Source organism: Alosa sapidissima, chromosome 16, assembly GCF_018492685.1.
Source record: "Alosa sapidissima isolate fAloSap1 chromosome 16, fAloSap1.pri, whole genome shotgun sequence".
In the NCBI taxonomy this organism is placed as follows: domain Eukaryota; kingdom Metazoa; phylum Chordata; class Actinopteri; order Clupeiformes; family Clupeidae; genus Alosa; species Alosa sapidissima.
The window spans coordinates 23,978,463-23,995,602 of NC_055972.1; the positions used below are offsets into that span (position 1 = coordinate 23,978,463).

At 44.1% G+C, this 17,140-nt stretch overlaps 1 protein-coding gene across 1 annotated transcript in view; it reads right to left on the reverse strand.

Moving 5' to 3' along the window:
- Positions 1 to 285: 285 nt before the first annotated feature.
- Positions 286 to 17,140, reverse strand: part of lrrc1 (leucine rich repeat containing 1) — a 38,950-nt gene continuing 22,095 nt past the window's right edge. Inside the window, exons 5-14 of the mRNA XM_042065036.1 lie at positions 16,651 to 16,707; positions 16,326 to 16,389; positions 15,964 to 16,038; positions 15,104 to 15,248; positions 13,330 to 13,448; positions 12,144 to 12,227; positions 7,686 to 7,801; positions 6,140 to 6,312; positions 2,165 to 2,304; positions 286 to 1,807 (exon numbers count right to left, since the gene is read on the reverse strand). Of these exons, the coding sequence (XP_041920970.1) occupies positions 1,649 to 1,807; positions 2,165 to 2,304; positions 6,140 to 6,312; positions 7,686 to 7,801; positions 12,144 to 12,227; positions 13,330 to 13,448; positions 15,104 to 15,248; positions 15,964 to 16,038; positions 16,326 to 16,389; positions 16,651 to 16,707 (1,132 nt within the window). The 3' untranslated portion in view covers positions 286 to 1,648. The remainder of the gene's footprint in view (positions 1,808 to 2,164; positions 2,305 to 6,139; positions 6,313 to 7,685; positions 7,802 to 12,143; positions 12,228 to 13,329; positions 13,449 to 15,103; positions 15,249 to 15,963; positions 16,039 to 16,325; positions 16,390 to 16,650; positions 16,708 to 17,140) is intronic.

Here is a 17,140-nt window from a genome sequence, read left to right on the forward strand (position 1 = left end):
TTCCGATATCCCATGGGCTTGTCCTGGCAGAGATTATTATGGGATTGATGAAAAGATGGGAGTGGATATCTCAGTGTCTTAGGCCGAGTGGAATCAAAGTAAGATATGAGAGGGTCCAGGAGATGATGTTTTGATTATGTTCCTGCAGAGGATACATACAAGTGCATCCAATTTTACCTCGGAACAATATAATTTAGATTATTGTTTTAATTTAAAAAAAAATTCACAATAACCTAAGGAAAGACGTTGGCTTTTATTGATTCCTAGTAAAAAACAAAATCATAATTTGTGGTTTTACAAATCCATTTTATTGTATCAGTGGTTAAAAGTCCAAGTTTTTAAGCACAAAGGTTGTGCTTATTTGAGATTGGCTTTGTGCAGCTTGATCATTGAAAAAAAATTCAATCATTAAAAAAAGAAAAAAATGTCCATAAATCACTCCTGTATACTGTTAAAAATACAAAGTAAAATTTAAGTCTGTAGTGTACCATAAGAATAAGCCGTTTTGATAAAGTGTAAGAAACCCTTGCAAAAGTGCATTTTATATTAATAACAACAGCATTTTCTGAGATCATAACTATACAAAGTATAAAATGTACATAATTTTATTACAAAACCATCTTTAGTGTACCGGTTCTACATGAGATAAAGTACATATGCAAAAATGTAGTGGCCGCTGTCAATCATGATTATAAAAACTAAAGGAAAATAGAGAGGCGTGATGAGAGAGTGAGTCAGACGGCCTTCACACTTGCCTCAATTTTAGTGGCTGTGAGTGGTAATGGAAATTTCACAGTGTGTTCTGTTAGCCCTTAAGAACACGCGCTGTATTTACATCTAAGCAGAGAAACAAAGACTAATGAACCAGAAGAGAAGTGTTGAGGCCATCAAGACTTTCAAAGAAGATGTTAAAAAATAAAGATCTTTTTTTTTTTTTTTGGATTTTGTTTTTTACTTTTTCTTCTTTTCAAAATAATTATTTTGTGCCCACTTTTGTGTACACAGTTAAATTCTGCCTTTGATCAAAAAACCTGCTATACACTTTTTAAAATTTACACCATCACAGCTGCCAAAAGTATAAAAGTAATATTCACAAATAACTATACAATAATTTTTAAATCAGTAGGTCCAAAAAAGCCTGGGTTTTATACATCCCCCCCCAAAAAAATCAAGTGTCCACCCAGTGTCTTAAATTTTTTTCAAAGATCAAAGATTTTTGACATTTATCGCATGGTAAGACTTTAAATAGTGCACCTATTTACCATCTCTACAAAAAATTAAGAGCACTAGATTTTTAAAATATACAAACACGCACACACACACATTAAAAAAGAAGCACACCTGTGCAGATTATTGCTGTGGACATTTTGAGAAGGCACATAGACCGTGGAGGCATGGTGGCCAAATCCAAATGGGACGAAGTGATGAGGGGGCTGAGACAGCCATGGAAGTCTCCGTTCTGATCCGCAGGGGGGGCTGGAGGAGGCATGATGAGTCCAGCAGGACGAGCAGGGATTGGGGAGGATTGGGGGGCGGGGCAAGTTGTGGCGTGTTGCGGGGGAGTAGTGGCAAGAGACACAAGAGGTAAAAGACATCTCTGAGGTAAGGAGAGCACAAGAGCAAGAGGCGAGCGAGGAGGAGGAGGAGGTCACACAGACGTGGTCACGCGGTCAGCAGCGTTATTGACCTCGTTTTTGTTGGAGTCCAGGCCTTTGGCAGCGTTCATGTCGTTGCGGAGGTTCTCGGCGGCTTTCTTCATGCTCCGCAGCTCGCCAGGGTGAGGCGTTGCTCGACGCAGCAAGGTTCCCTGTAGAGCAGGGCAGAAAACAATCGGGAAAACACAAGACATCAGATCAGGCCATACTTCAAAATAGCCAGTTGATATTCAAATGAAGCACGTATCCTCTGATTCATTCACTCATTCATTCATTTACCGCCCCTCAATCATTCGTTCATTCATTCATTCAAAGTGACATCCAAATGACATTCTAAGTGACATCAAAAACACATCTGACACGAGTGACATGAAACTCAGTCCCCATCAAGGCACCCCCATTCATAAATATGTCCACATCCTCATCTAACACAGCGATATCTCTTGCATTGCTTTGTCATAACCTTGAGTGTGTTCAAGCACAATGCAGAATACACTCAGCACACCCACCTTTTCATCGTCCTCGTCCTCATCGTCATCCAGGAAGCGGATGGCACTGATCCTGTTCTGAGTTCGATCGTCCCAAGTGGTGTCGGCCACGTCGGTCACCAGGCTCTCTAGGCCACCACACCGGGCCAGGTTATCCAGGCCTGCGTGACAAAAAAACACAACGAGGTCAAACTCAAGTCTACATTAGCAAAGTCCAGCCCAGCACAAGGTCATCACGGCCTAAACCTGTGAAGCAGGTGTCTAGAACAGCTTTATATGGAACGTGTTGTCGTTGTGTTGTAAACACAATGTCTGAAAACAACATAACAACTACCCCTAGAGAATATTTTACCTTGCTGTTATAAATACTTCTCACGGCTTGAGCCCTTACCCCTAGACACCGGTGTATGTGCATTTGTTTTGGAGCCCAAGGACTAGCCACAGGCAAAGGCAATCTCCAAAGAGCTATATCTACTAACCAGATAACGTTTTATGATTTTCACAAGACGTCTTCGGCTCGCCGTCAGCCAAATGTCAAGGCTGGTTTTCTGCCTGCGAGGCGCTGCCAGCTATGCTAGGTGCACAATCAATTCTCCATATTATAAGCTCATTTACCATCAAAATGGCTTCCAAGCTGTTATATTATGGTCGAACACTTGCATGGTGCAGCTTTGAACAAAAACACAGCACAGACCAGCAAACAAAAGCCTGAACACGACACAGCACAGCGTTATCTAGACACTGGCAAAGCAAGACAACACAGCCCCTACACAACACATGCCAGTTCAGCACAGAGTGATTAGCTAAACCTAAACATAGCACACCTGCCAGCCACCCACCACGCCAGAGCAGAGCACAGGCCGGCACGGCACGGCATGAGGTTATCCAGGTCTGACCACACCACAGCCCAGAGGATCAGGTCAGGGTGGCAGGCCAGGCACCAGTAATCTCAACCTGCTTAGCCACCACATTAAACCCCACTGAGGATGCTTTAATGCAGAGCTCTGCAGTGAGTGAGCGAGGGTGCGTGTGTGTGTGTGTCACAAATGAGGACTCAGTGAAAACCAAGCAACGCCTGACTGCATACAGGCTTAAAGCCTGGCTGGATTTGTTTATAAAGAGCATAATAAGGGTGGGAGACGTGTGTGTGTGTGTGTGTGTGTGTGTGTGTGTGTGTGTGTGTGTGTGTGTGTGTGTGTGTGTGTGTGTGTGTGTGTGTGTGAGGGAGAGAGAGTGAAATGTATTAAAAAGAGACAGAGAGACAAGAGGGAGGGGGTAAGAGAGGGAATAAGTGAGAGGAATAAGAGAAAGGGGGGGGGGGGGGGTGAGAGAGAGAGAGGCCTTGCACTTAGGCACCTCTTGCCTCTCTTTATCACCCTAACTAACCCTGCATTACCAACCCCCCGGTCCAAGCAAGCGTGGGTGCCAAGCCAGCAGTGGCTAAGAGAGGGTGCGGGATGCCAGATCACAGTTTCAAATCCCTGCTTACTCACAGGCTTATTGCAAGTCTATCTGCCCCCCAACCCCCAATCTTACCCGCGCTGACTTGACCTCTGCAAGCCCCGCACAGCCTCACACTCACACAAGGGGGCGGGAGTCACGGATGACTCTGCCAGCAGCCAACACTGCCTGAAACACATCCTGGCTACAGGGGCGTGAGAGAAGAGATATACCAACAGACAAACAGTGTGGCTCGCATTTCATTGGGCACTTGATGAACTGATATACTGACCTGGAGTCAGAGGGATTGTGGGTGCTGGGGGCATAAAATAATTACTATAATCCCAATTGGATAAGGCACCGAATTTGGCGACCCAGCCGGAGTCAAATGTGTCTGCATCGAGCGGCGAGCTTTCAATGGCTCTGGGCCAGTCACTGCTAAGCCTCTTTGGCCGAGCAATCCGTGGACATGTGCGTGTGTGCATGTGCGTGTGCGTGTGCGTTTGTGTGTGTGAGAGAGAAATGCATCACAAGTGCATGGGTGATAGAGGCCGAGTCGTTTTGACAGTACACCATCAGCTGCACACCAACACACACACACACACACACACACACACACACACACACCTGGGCCTTGGCGCCCCTGATCTACAATGAACCCCGTCAGCAAACACACAGCGGCTTTAGAAGCAATTACTGCTCAGCTGCCTGAGTGTGGCTTGAAGCACTGCAATCAGTGGGAGACGACTATCGGCGTCATTAGTATATGATAATTTAGGAGAGCATCCTCCTCTTGGCAGCCTCACAGCTTGTGCAGTTAGGTCAAAATCTCTCCTGCGTTTAGGGGAAGATTGCTCTCTAGACAACGCTTCACTACACTTACGGCTACACTTATGTGCAACGTTAAGTTGAAATTAATGCTAGCTGCCCGCTGCTTCACTGATTGTCTTTGCCGTGGCTGCTGGGCAACTCTGCTAAAGGGGACAGCAAAACAGTAGACGACAGGAACTCAGGTCGATGTCCGTCAGTGTTACGGGGACCGAAAGGGAATAGAGTCATCATTGGTGGGGCACAACGAATGGGAGGAAAGTCTTTTTTGTGTCCATTTTTATCAACGCCACACACAAACAAGGTCCTTAAGAGTCCTTTATACACATAAATGAAAACCAATCCAGGGGACCAGGAGGAAATCTAACATGGAACCAAGTAATGATTCAACGGCGTCATGTTAACTGCAGTGGAACAATAAACAACGTTTTACACCATGGTGTTCACAAAGAGACAGCAGTGGGCATAATGTTACAGAATGGATAAATTTGTGACATGGAAGACAGAGATAGCAGGTGATTCAGCCCCAGCGGAGAAAGACAATGCTGATCGATATTAACCAAAAACCAGGCGAAAAGAAAATATCGTATATACCATAATATCTGTGTGTGTTTTATGTCTGAAACCAACCGCTGGCAGCAGGCAGCATGAGCGCCAACAAATCACAAAGACACTTGACATTTTTAAATTGATTTTGTTGGGGCGATGAGGGCCAGATGGGGCTTAACCCCCCTCCCAAATGGTGAATGACAGACAAGGTTTGAGATCCACTGCTTAAAGAATTACATCTGAACTACACATCCGACACATTATGAATTACACACACACCACACAATACTCTGCGATGTCCTTCTTTCAAAAAAACTCACAGCACATCGTGACCTTGTTCATGACATGCCTACATTCTTGTCTTTGCACATTGTTTGTGCAAATAAAAGTGAATTCATGCATAAAGCGGCCTCCCCCTACTTTACTTGATCTGACTATTTAGGCCTGCTGCTATCCTCACTTGCATTGTCCCGACACATCCTTGTCCTTGTACATCCTGGTAGGGAAGGGAAGAGTGTGTCTGTGAAGTGCTTTATTATGTGAGGCTGTTTCTTGTTGGCTTCTCCAGCCCCACCGCACGCCTCAACTGCCCCATAAAAAGACGCTTAACAGGCAGACCTTGTTGCTTGGAGAGGGCGACATCCTGAAGAGCCCCTCCAACTGCTTCCTGGTATTAAGCGGAATCCATTAAACAAGAAGCCAAACAAAGAATCACAACAAGGCCAGCGGGAGGGAGGGCAAGCGGAGGGTGCCATCGCTGCATGGAAGGCTGGAAATCCATTACAATGAGGGGAACGAACTCGGCCGCTACACACGCAGCAGGGCCAAACGCCAACAGTGCCACCAACAGGACCGATCCAGTAGAGGGCCTTACCTTTTTTGAAGAGCCTTTTTTCACAGACTCGGAAGTCACTATTGTCTACGGCAGGGCAAAACTGAGCCATACAGTAAAGAATGTAATAACTGAACCACATGTGTACAGCCTAAGAGGAGTATACTAATGATTATTTTTACTATATTCAGACAGCTCTTTTATCTACAGTGACTTCCAAATAAACGGGGAGATACAAGTGCAAGACAGGTAGCACTGGAATTAGCAAAGAGTCCTGGCCTTCCTTATGGCGCTGTGGGGCCAGTTAAGCAGGCGGAGTGGCGGTGGGGTCAGGTGGGGCGTCTTACCTTTGTTGTCGGGCTCGCAAGGCTGCTGCGGAAGAAGCACGCAGGTGAGCACCTTCTCCCCGGACTCGGGGTCCACGTCCGTCTGGAAGGTGAGCAGCGGCTGGGACTGGTTCTCAGACAGCCACAGCGCTTTGAGGCGCAGCGTGGTCAGGGACAGGGGTAGGTAGGCCAGCCTGCAGGGGCGAGAGACGGAGAGAGAGAGAGAGAGAGAGAGAGAGAGAGAGAGAGAGAGAGAGAGAGAGAGAGAGAGAGAGAGAGAGAAAAAGAGAGGGAGGGAGACAGAGTATGTGAGAGAGAACAAGACAGAGAGAAAGAGAGAAAGAATGGATGGCAAATCTCATAGACCATATACCAGGATGCAGACCGCTGACTTTTACTTCTGTTTGCTAACTGTATAAATATACTGTGTAGACATGCGAACGCAACATTGACTCATATAATGTAGACGCCAAAGTATCACAGTATTCATACTCTATCACAGTACACCAAACATGCAAACCAATAGTCCCATATTCTAGTAACCAAAACTTTTTCAACTTTTAAAATATCATTATGCAAACACAAAGTATCCAATTTCCATTGTCTCAGCAGCAATGTGGTCCAGGGTGATATTGGTGTATTTTTCACAATGTCAGAGGAGATTTACATTCTTTTCATGGCTGCACTACTGACAGTGCATTTGCAGCCAATTTGTTCATTTTTGCATAATACACTAATCCAACCCAATGAATATCCCAGTATTCCAGTATTTATTTATGATCAAACTGCAGAACTTTCAAACACTCTCATGGCTTCCCTAACACAAAATCACCTTGAGCTGGCATAAAGGCTGAGCAGAGACAGCCACCCCATCAGGCAGTCTCTCGGTCATCAGAGCACAAGTCCCCCCAGCAAAAACGCTCTCATTCTTAAAGCGTCAACCCATTACAAACACATGAGAACAAAGCAACGCCTTGTATACCCTTCCAGTGACGCATCTCATTCTCCCTGTGTGTGTGTGTTAGTCGTGGAGGTCTCTGACACAAAGCTCTTTTTCCCATAAAGCGTGTCAGACTAGACAAGGCCCTCTTCTCATCCCCCCCAGTGTCCATTCCAAAGTACAACTGTAGAACTTGTAACTAGTCTTCAGATTTTACTAATCGCCTTTATAAGACTCAAAAGCAAAAGCCTTTGTGTGTAAACACTATTCTGCATTCCAAATGGGCAGCTCAGGTAAGCCTTGAGATACATGGCGTAACACAATACCGCGGCGCGACAGGGATTTGCCAGCCGGCCAGGCCTTAGGTCACATATGGCAGATCAACCCCTGGCATCAAGACAGCATCATTTCCACTACAATCAGCAGAGTCTCTAGGGTGCGTTATCAACTTCCCCTCAGAATACCCCGGACTGTCAGGAAATAATCTCTGCAAACGAGCTCAGGGGGAAACCCAGGCCTGGTTTGTCGACCCTGGATGAAAGTTGTGATTGGGTGGGTGGGGGTGTGGACAGTGGGTTGGGGCGACATTGCGGACGGGTGGTTTAATCAGTATCTGTGGCGTCCCACCTGTTTCCAGACACATCAAATACGTGCAGCTCAGTAGCCTGCGACAGCTCGGAGGGAATGTGTTTCAATTGATTTTCACGCACACACAGGACATTCAAGCTGCTGCAGCCGCCAATCTGCCAAAAGAGAAAAGAACACAAGACAAAAAAACATTTCAAAGCATTAGCCTACATGCAGTGTGCAGAGTGCAAGCAGAAGAAATAAAATAAAATAAAAAATGAGTGACTCAATAATGAATGAATTGGTGTGACAAGCAAGTAAATGACGACTGACTAAATGAGTAGATTAGTTATGGCATTAAATAAATACATAAATATATATACCGTATTTTCCGGACTATAAGGCGCACCGGAGTATAAGTTGCACCAGTCAAAAAATGTGTCATGAAGAGGAAACGTATAGTCCGGAAAATACGGTATGTATAGAGGCATAAACTGAAAACATTTAGCCCAAATAGACTTAGCAAAACTGCATCCGTAACCACTTATCTAGGGTGCCAGGTTGACCGGGCATCAATATGGGCTTGACAATGACCGTGAGGCTGACATTAGGGGCAATTAGTTGTGGTATAAAGCAATGCTAATGGCCTGGGAGAGTCCAGACAGCAATCAACATCGCATTAGACAGGGCAGCACCCCGACACGGTCACACCGTCATACACACACAGAAAGAGACTACCTCCGTTTTACACAGGATCAATACATGTTAGATAAAAGGTGTTGAATGGGGGAAAACACAACTGCTTACAAGCCACGGTTCCCAGAAACCAGAAAACAGCAGTGATCCAAGAGAAACAAACAACAAATACAAACACCACCAAAACAACAAAAACTAATTGATAATGAACAAATAAACAAGAGAGCAGTGGAGGGTGACGTGGGGGAGTGGAATTAGTGTCATGCTGGAGGAGGACATAAACACCAAAAGGCGCTGACAGAGTTGGAGAAGAATACTGACGAGTCATTCAATGGAATCTGCCTAAGGTGACCCCCAAAAGATGTGTAACACAGAAACAAATGACACAAACGCTCACATGACTTTGTGAACATATGGCCATAAAGCTTAGCCAGAAGATTCACAGATGCTTTAAAATCACAACAAAGCTGTTTAGGCCCTCTGATATACCCAACTCAAAACATCCTCCACATGTTATCACAGAAAATACATTTAGTTTATATTTCCAAAGTGACTTATAATACAGATGCACACCTTTCAATTTAAGTAAGGTAAGGTAGTGTGTGTGTGTAGGTATTAGCTGCATTGCATATAAATCGCAGGACAGTGCTTAATGAAAATAAAACAAATCAAAACATAACCATGTATTGGCTGCACCTGTAGTCCAATAGTTCAATATATCGGATTGCGTGAAGAGAAGAAATACATTGATTCCCATGTATACCCCACCCCTGTGTATTAACGCCATAGCTGAAGACATTTTGTAAAATCAATGTATGGACCTTGGTTAATAGGCGGGAAATGGTTGTAAATGTGAACTCTGATAGGCAGGCTACAACAGGCACATAACTGAAGCTTTCTGTTCACGGAGTGTCACGGAGTGTCGGAAGGTCTAATTTTTTCAAGTGCACGCTCCTCATTTCACGTTTGGTGTAGCCAGTTCCACTGATTATAGTGGAAGCTTATTGTTGCATCATACACTCAAAACGGGGCGCTTCATTTACGTGCCTGGTGTAGCCAGCCTGTGACAACTGCACTTCCTCCAAGGGTCTTTCTGCTCTGTCTTACAGCGGCTTAGACAGTGGCTACTGAGTTTAGGTCACTTTGGAGACTGTGTGGAGTGTGAGGTCTTCCCTCACTCACAGACAGGGCCTTCTGCACATCCGACACAAAGGCACTGTGTGTCCGTGTGAAAAGAGCCTTTCAGATTATGCTTTAACCACAGTCTGTTCTCTCTCCTTCACTGGTGCAACACTCAAGAAACTGAAGGAAAAACACGCTTTGGATTGAACGAGGGAACAGACACGTAAAATACCAATTGAAATACCTCAAGGCTACCAAAACATAATCTATTTCAGACCAACCCTTCACTGTTTGACCTTCATCATTTTCAGAAAGACGATTAATTTCATAGGCTACTTGTTAACCTTCAGGGCATGGCTCGATTATTGCTTCAATGCAAAGCTAATACCAAAGTACAGTCGTTAGTGCCACGGCACCAGCACAAAGCAAGGTAGCCTTGATCGCAATCACAGTCAAAAGCTGGCACAGAGAGGGCACTAAAGGAATTACCACTGAACTGGAAAGACCAACCAGGGGACCAAAAACACTATCCCCTCTCATGGACTTAACTGTGTCCCTTTTTGTAGACTGACTGTATCTTTCTTTCTCTCACTCATTTACACTTATCGTGCGTTCCATTTGTACATGCTGACAGCTTGTGACAACTCGTAACTTGTGAAATGACGTAACTTTCTTGTCGTAAGAACTCGCCGTGAACTGGGGGTACTTTGACTTGTACAAGATCGATTTTCGTCAGACAAGCTTAGGGGGGCGTGCCATCGTGTAATTTTGCGTAACTTTCTTACTACTCGTAAAACGAGCACATTGGATAAATGGATTGCACCATCACAAACACACACACACACACACACACACACACACACACACACACACACACACCAACCACTGTGTTCTAGCTAAAGACCCCCAGCTGCTTGCCATTATCTGAAGCTCAATGACAAACAACACAAACTGAGGTTTTCAACACTCTGAAAACCACTTGGAACTTGAAAATAGCTTGATCTAATATACTCAACTAGATTTACAAATCAAACAAAAACTGACGTGACAAAGTATCTGTTCTAGATGTTCTCCTTCACAGGAAGACAGAGAAACACACACACACACACACACACACAAACAAAGGCATGTGTTGTATGCAGTAAATCATTCTGGATTAAAGTATTTGCGGATTGCCAAAGGTCAGGGTTGTTATTCTGCAGAGGCAGAGCACAGAACTAACTCCTTCGTTTGGTCCTGCACAACATGCATAGTCTACAAAGATGACGCACGTGAACAATAACTTTGTTAAAAAAAGAAAAACTGCATCTTCTTTTATGTAGAGATACAAGACTTTTATACAACTGTTTTACTTTATGTAACAATATAACCCCCAGTTATAGGGATTAGTACTACATGGCTCTAAAGGCGAGTTGGTCACCCCTGTCTTATGTAAATAATATAAACTAAATAAAACATGACTTCAACACGGTTAATGGGACCTCTAGTATAAAGTCATCAGTTCATCCACGGCTGAAGTGCCCTTGAGCAAGGCAGCTCCCCGAGCGCTACTGTAGCAAGGCAGCTCACTGCTCCGGGTTAGTGTGTGCTTCACCTAGCTGTGTTCTCATTGTGTGCTTCACCTCAATGTGTGTTCACTAATTCACAGATGGGATAAATGCAGAGACCAAATTCCTTGTATACGCAAGTATATTTGGCCTATAAACCGGATTTACATTTATATTATATTTAAATGTATTTTTCAGGTCTTAAGGACGCTTGTTAAACAGCTCCATATGGGACATGGTCAAGCATCATGGATGTTTTCTGGGGGAGGAGGAGGAGGGGGTGGGTGTCATTCTACAGACCTCCCTTCAGATGGTATTACCTAAACAACTAGGACTCTTGTGTTCTGGAACTTTCCTCTCAAAACTTCTCTCTCTCTCTCTGCCAACACACCAACTACCACTCCCAATAAACAGGTGTTGTTGCTGCCCAGAGGACTAGGAGGAAACGATACACATCAAATGAGTTTGGTTTGAAGATTGCTTGATATCTGCCCAAAAAGCCAACAATTCAGGTTTTACAAATCCAAATAAATCTTCCAACATCAAATTGGAGCCCATCTGTCTTGTCTGTGGTTTCATATCACTGAAATCTCAGATGGTAGGCAAAACAACAAAACATTTACGAGCACAAGGGTTGATCTGATATCTCCAGAGAAGCAGCGCATCGCTTCCCCTTGAATCCCACGTGCCTGACGCAGGAACAAACAATGGCCGACACCACTCCAGATGCCTGAGAGGTGGGCGTTGTGACTTGATTACAGCACGCCGCTACAGGACGAATGCCCGCCACTCATCTCTCAAGTGATTTGTTTACAACGGCTCGAAAAAAAAAAAAAATAGCGGGCCAACTTCAGAAAGGAGATGTACAAAACAAGTTGTGTGTTTCTTTGCACTTGCCTCACAAATTCGAGGGAAAGCACTCCTACGCTTATCTTGATTATATTAATCTTGCAGAAAAGAAACTGTAAAGGATCAGTGCTACGTAGTGATAAATGTCTGATTTGTGTGAAATGAAATTGCATGACTGCATTACAATTATGCCAACACACACACACACACGCACACACACACACACAGTTGTCAAAGCAGAGGTCATGAGGTGAGGGGCTTACATGAGGTATAGACAACATCTGCAAAAGATCCACACACATACCTCTTTGGGCAACGAAGTCAGGCGATTCCGATCACAGTTGAAGTTTGACAGCTTCCTCAGCTTTCCAATACTTCTGGGCAAAGTCTGTAAAGAGGGGGGGGGGGGGGGGGGGGGGGGTTAGAGTTAAGAACGTGATGAGCCCACAAAGTGTGTGTGGCCATCTAACAGCCACAGCCCTAACCTTCTACAGAGAGCCCCCTATAGAAACGACACGCGCATGCTCACAGTGGACGCAGCACAAGGGCCTGCAAGGCTCGCCCCACACCCTGAGGATTACCAGGCAACTGATGAGGATGAAGAGGTCTAATAGATCAGCTGGGGCTTTCCTCTGGACACCCACTGTTAACAGGCCTCACGAACGAACGAGACCAGGAAGTGGAGACCACAGAGGGGAGGGAGAGAGGGAGAGAGGGAGAGGACAGCTGCCCAGTTCAATATAACTGACAAGCCTAGTCGACGTTGGGCCATCGTGTTTTGCTCACAGCGGCTGTTCTGAGTGAGCTCCCAGAGCGCTTTGTCGGTGGATGCCATTTCCTGGTTCTCTAATGAATCAGTCTGCGCTCTTAATCAAATAAGGCCCTAACGATTCTGCATAAGAGTCGTCAGCAGAAGGGACTGGGGGGGCTCAGTCTACACGGAAAAACAAACACAAGGTAGCAGATTGGAATTCTTTGGCAAGCAGCAGAGGAATCTCGGAACTAATTAGTACTAACAAATTAATTCCACCATTGGCATATTATCCAGCCAAGCTGCTGTTCTATGGGAATCACACATACAACATATCCATATTAAATGACAGCCAGGTCATCTTTTGACATTTCACCAGCCAACAATACGGCATAATAATCATTAGAAAACTGAACTAAAATCGTATCTGATTTCATTTTTTTTAGGTCATTTGAAATACTTTTCATAATTACAAATCATTCAAATATCATGCTTGATATTAATACCAGTGAAAAAAGCCCTTAACATTCACCAAACCAAACTAATAAACTAACAACTAAACTTTCAGTTGTACAACAAAGAAAAAAAGTTGTAGGATTAATGTGAAAGACAGAAAGTTTTTTTCTACTACTAAACAAGTAAGGCAAGTCATGTTCACTGACACTTAATGACTTATGATGAAATGGCTGTGAGACACAGTCCTGAAGTCATGTGGGGGAGAGAGTCAAGGCGGCCTCACCTGTAGCTGGTTCTCCGTGAGCACGAGTTCGGTGAGGTTTTCACAGTTGCCAATGCTCTCTGGGAGCTTCATCAGTCGGTTCTGGTCTGCTTTCAGTATGGAGAGTTTTCCAAGTTTGCCTGAGGACAAGAGCGACAACAAACAAACACCCAATGAGAAGAGAAAACAACATTTGTTGTTTAGAAGAACTCTGAGGGCCACTCTAAAGACAACAGATCCACAAATATGCTTCCAGATCCACAAATATGCTTCCAGATCAACAAATACACTGCAAAAACTGATATCTAACCAAGTGTTATAATCTTATATTAAGATAACAAATAAATCTAGTTGGTATTGTTTTCAGTATAAAGACACTTACTTTGAGCTTTCTCATAAACTTATTTAAATAAGCCAAAATCTTCTAAGTAAATGTATCTGTCCATGGGGTAAGAAAATGTTTAAAAGAATCTTTATACTAAAAACAATACCAACTAGATTTGTTTTAGGTTAATATAAAATTATAACAGTTTTTGCAGTGTATGGTTCGCTTCCAAGTGAATGTGACAGCACAGCAGAGACATTAGTTCATTCATAGCCACTTACATTGTTTAACTGAAAGGAAAAACAGCTTGAGGTTATGGCCATTAGATCAACTCGCTGTCACTGACAAAGACCAAGTGCTTATGCACAAATCGAGATTATATCACATTTTAATGTTAAAAATTCAAACGCGTCCCATCATTGTTCATGCATGCTGTGTCGTCTGTGACTCAGAGTGACCTGTGCCTGCCTCTCTTGCTCCTTCTCACCACTAAGAGGGGTGGGAGGACAGATGATTCCACACTGTCAGTGTAAATTAAACACACACACACGGTGACTGGGCAGGAGGAGGACAGTGACTCCTCCAGCGTAGGGTTCTCACCCTCCAGATCCCCTCCAGATTCAAATCCCAAAGCAAATCAGTTGTGCTTTCCTTCGACTGAGCTAAATTCTGAGAACTAATACAAATACAGAAAATACAGAAAATGCATAAGCTGCGTATCAGCCGTTGACTTTATATTACAGATTATGTTAATATCAGACAGGCAGCAGAGCAGAGGGGGTTGTGTGAGGACAGATCACAATCACACAGGATGAGGTGGATCAGAGAGACAAGTTAGTGTCAATCACAGCTCAAGGCCGCGTTCCATACTGGGAGTTGATTGGTTCAGTAGCGGAAACCTCATGGCAGATCCTGGTTTTAGCAAACCACACAAGTGCACTTCCTGCATTCACAGGAAGGCATGTTTTTCTTTCCACCCTGGGATTCCCCTTGCTGGTTTGGTTTCAGAAATGTGGACACTTCACTGGGAGCAGTATAAAAGAAATGGACACAGATATGGTGTTCTGTGGGGAATGGGGGCTGGAGATGCACACACACACAGAAACACACACACACACACACACACACACACACACACACACAGTCAACATCTTCATCATTTCCAACTGCTTTTCTGATGCGAACTGGTGACTGAGTGAGTGAGTCAGGGTAAACCCCCATTTACATACTTACTCACACTCACATGCTGTGGACATGTAAGAGGATTCATAATAACAAATACACACTAACACACAGCACTCCAAAGCGCAGACATGCACACACACACACACACCAACGCAATCCAATATTAAAACTAGAGATGACAATCCACACTACACTAACATGCTGTGCACTTGTGAGAGAATGCACACTCATATACATACACACACACACACACACACACACACACACACACACACACACACTGACCTATGCCTTCTGGCAGCACATCGATGAGGTTCTGGGACACCAGCAGGTCAGTGAGGGAGTGCAGGCAGCTCAGCTCCTCCGGGAGGCGCTCTAACTTGTTCTCCGAGACGTCCAGACACAGCAGGTTCCGCATGCTGCCCATCTCCTAGAGGAAACAGCCAGACAGAGTCCTCTTGTATCCCATAATGTTTTTTTCTGAACAGCCATGTCTGTGTAGGCTGTTGCATAGGAATTTACTGAAGTCTATCAATAATGCACAGACCAATCGGTAGAATGTGCTTTGTATGGACACACAGGCTACAATAACAATATAAAAGTAGCCCATGAGAACACTTTGCACTGTAATGTGGTGAAAAGCCATCAGTGAACTATACATTACACAACAGATCTCCAACAGATAGTCGACACCCTGTTACATGGCCATACATACCACTCTTCTAGCTACTAATGGGGAGTATTGATCCCTCTCACACAAATAGCTGCATTGCCTGACTTAGTTAAGCATTTCAGTTTGCAGACAATACTATACTGGTTGGGTTGCTAAGCAGTGATGAAGGTACCGCCACAGTGATTTAATATTAGGAGTGCTGCAGAGATCGCGTTTGATTTAGGAGGCCGCTCATAACAAGACCAGAGTCTCATATAAGCAGATTATAATTATAAAATAAACCTTTTACTGAATCTGAATAAAACACGTGTAAAACGTTTTAACAGAAAAAAATGGTGACAAGAAGTTACGTATTACACAAGGCCATCAGCCCTGATGACATTCCACATACATCACTATGAACCCTGGCCCCCCACACACACACGCACACACACACACACCTAAGCAGCAACACATTTCAGGAATCCCTTACCGCTGGAATTTCGGCCAACTGGTTCCCATCCAGCCAGAGGTCTTTCAGGCTGACAAGACAGCCTATTGTCTCGGGCTAAACAGGAGGGGAGGTTTGACAGGGTCAGTATAAGAGAGCAACAGAACCAGGTGACTGGCACCGACGCAAACAGGAATGCGGAGCTGAAGGCATGCAAAAGGCCCAGCCGCATTCCATTGTACCCTGGTGTTCCAGACAGAGCAAGCACACACAGAGAGGTGTATTATTGTTATTTTTATTGTTGGACAAGAAAACAAATGACTTCCTTTTCAAAGACACTGTTAAAAGGGGGGGCTCACCTGTTAGACTGTTAAACGGTATTTGAGTTTAGGAAATGGACTTACCAAGTTATAAAGTTCATTGTTCCCTAGATCCAGTTCTTCAAGTTTACCAAGTTGCGACAGAGACCTAGATAAGCAAAACACAAAGTGAATTGTTGCTGGAAAAACTTGTCAATTTTCAATTAATAATTCCTAACCAAATCTGATATATGACTGAAGACATGGACGACATGAAAACATTGCGGAATCATGGACACATGCAGACTTGACAAACTCGCACATCTCAGACTGAGACATATCTCAGATGCCTGAGGAGACCATTACAACAAAAAAACAATGTTCCTGTCCACACATACTCAGAGACACATGACAGTAATCACATACTCACTCTGGTAAATATGTCAACAGATTCTCTCGGAGTTCCAGTGATATCAAGTTACCAAGGCTGTGAAAAAAGGCAATGGGTTAGTTATGTACACATGAAGCCATCAGATATTGTGTTATTTAGATGAGCAAAGGTTTTGGTCCATGTTTATGGAGTTAACATAACATTTTGACAGAAATGTTAAATCCACAACATCACAAGGCCTTCATTTGCATGTACAGAAATGCTATCTAAAACATTTACCTCCAAAGTTAGCTTCATAAAAGTGACACATTTGGCGCAGGGTGAAAGTAGGCCACACCACATTTAAATTGGGTAAATTAGTTTGGAGGGGGAAAAGACCGAGCCCTTTTCTGTTTATTCATACCACTGAAGACCTAGGCTACAGGAAGGAACCAAGCTTAATCATATTTGGGCCACTTAAGAAGACCACAATCAGTTTTGGCACCAGAGAGGAAAACCAAAGCTTACTCGAAAGTTGAAAAGGGTGAAC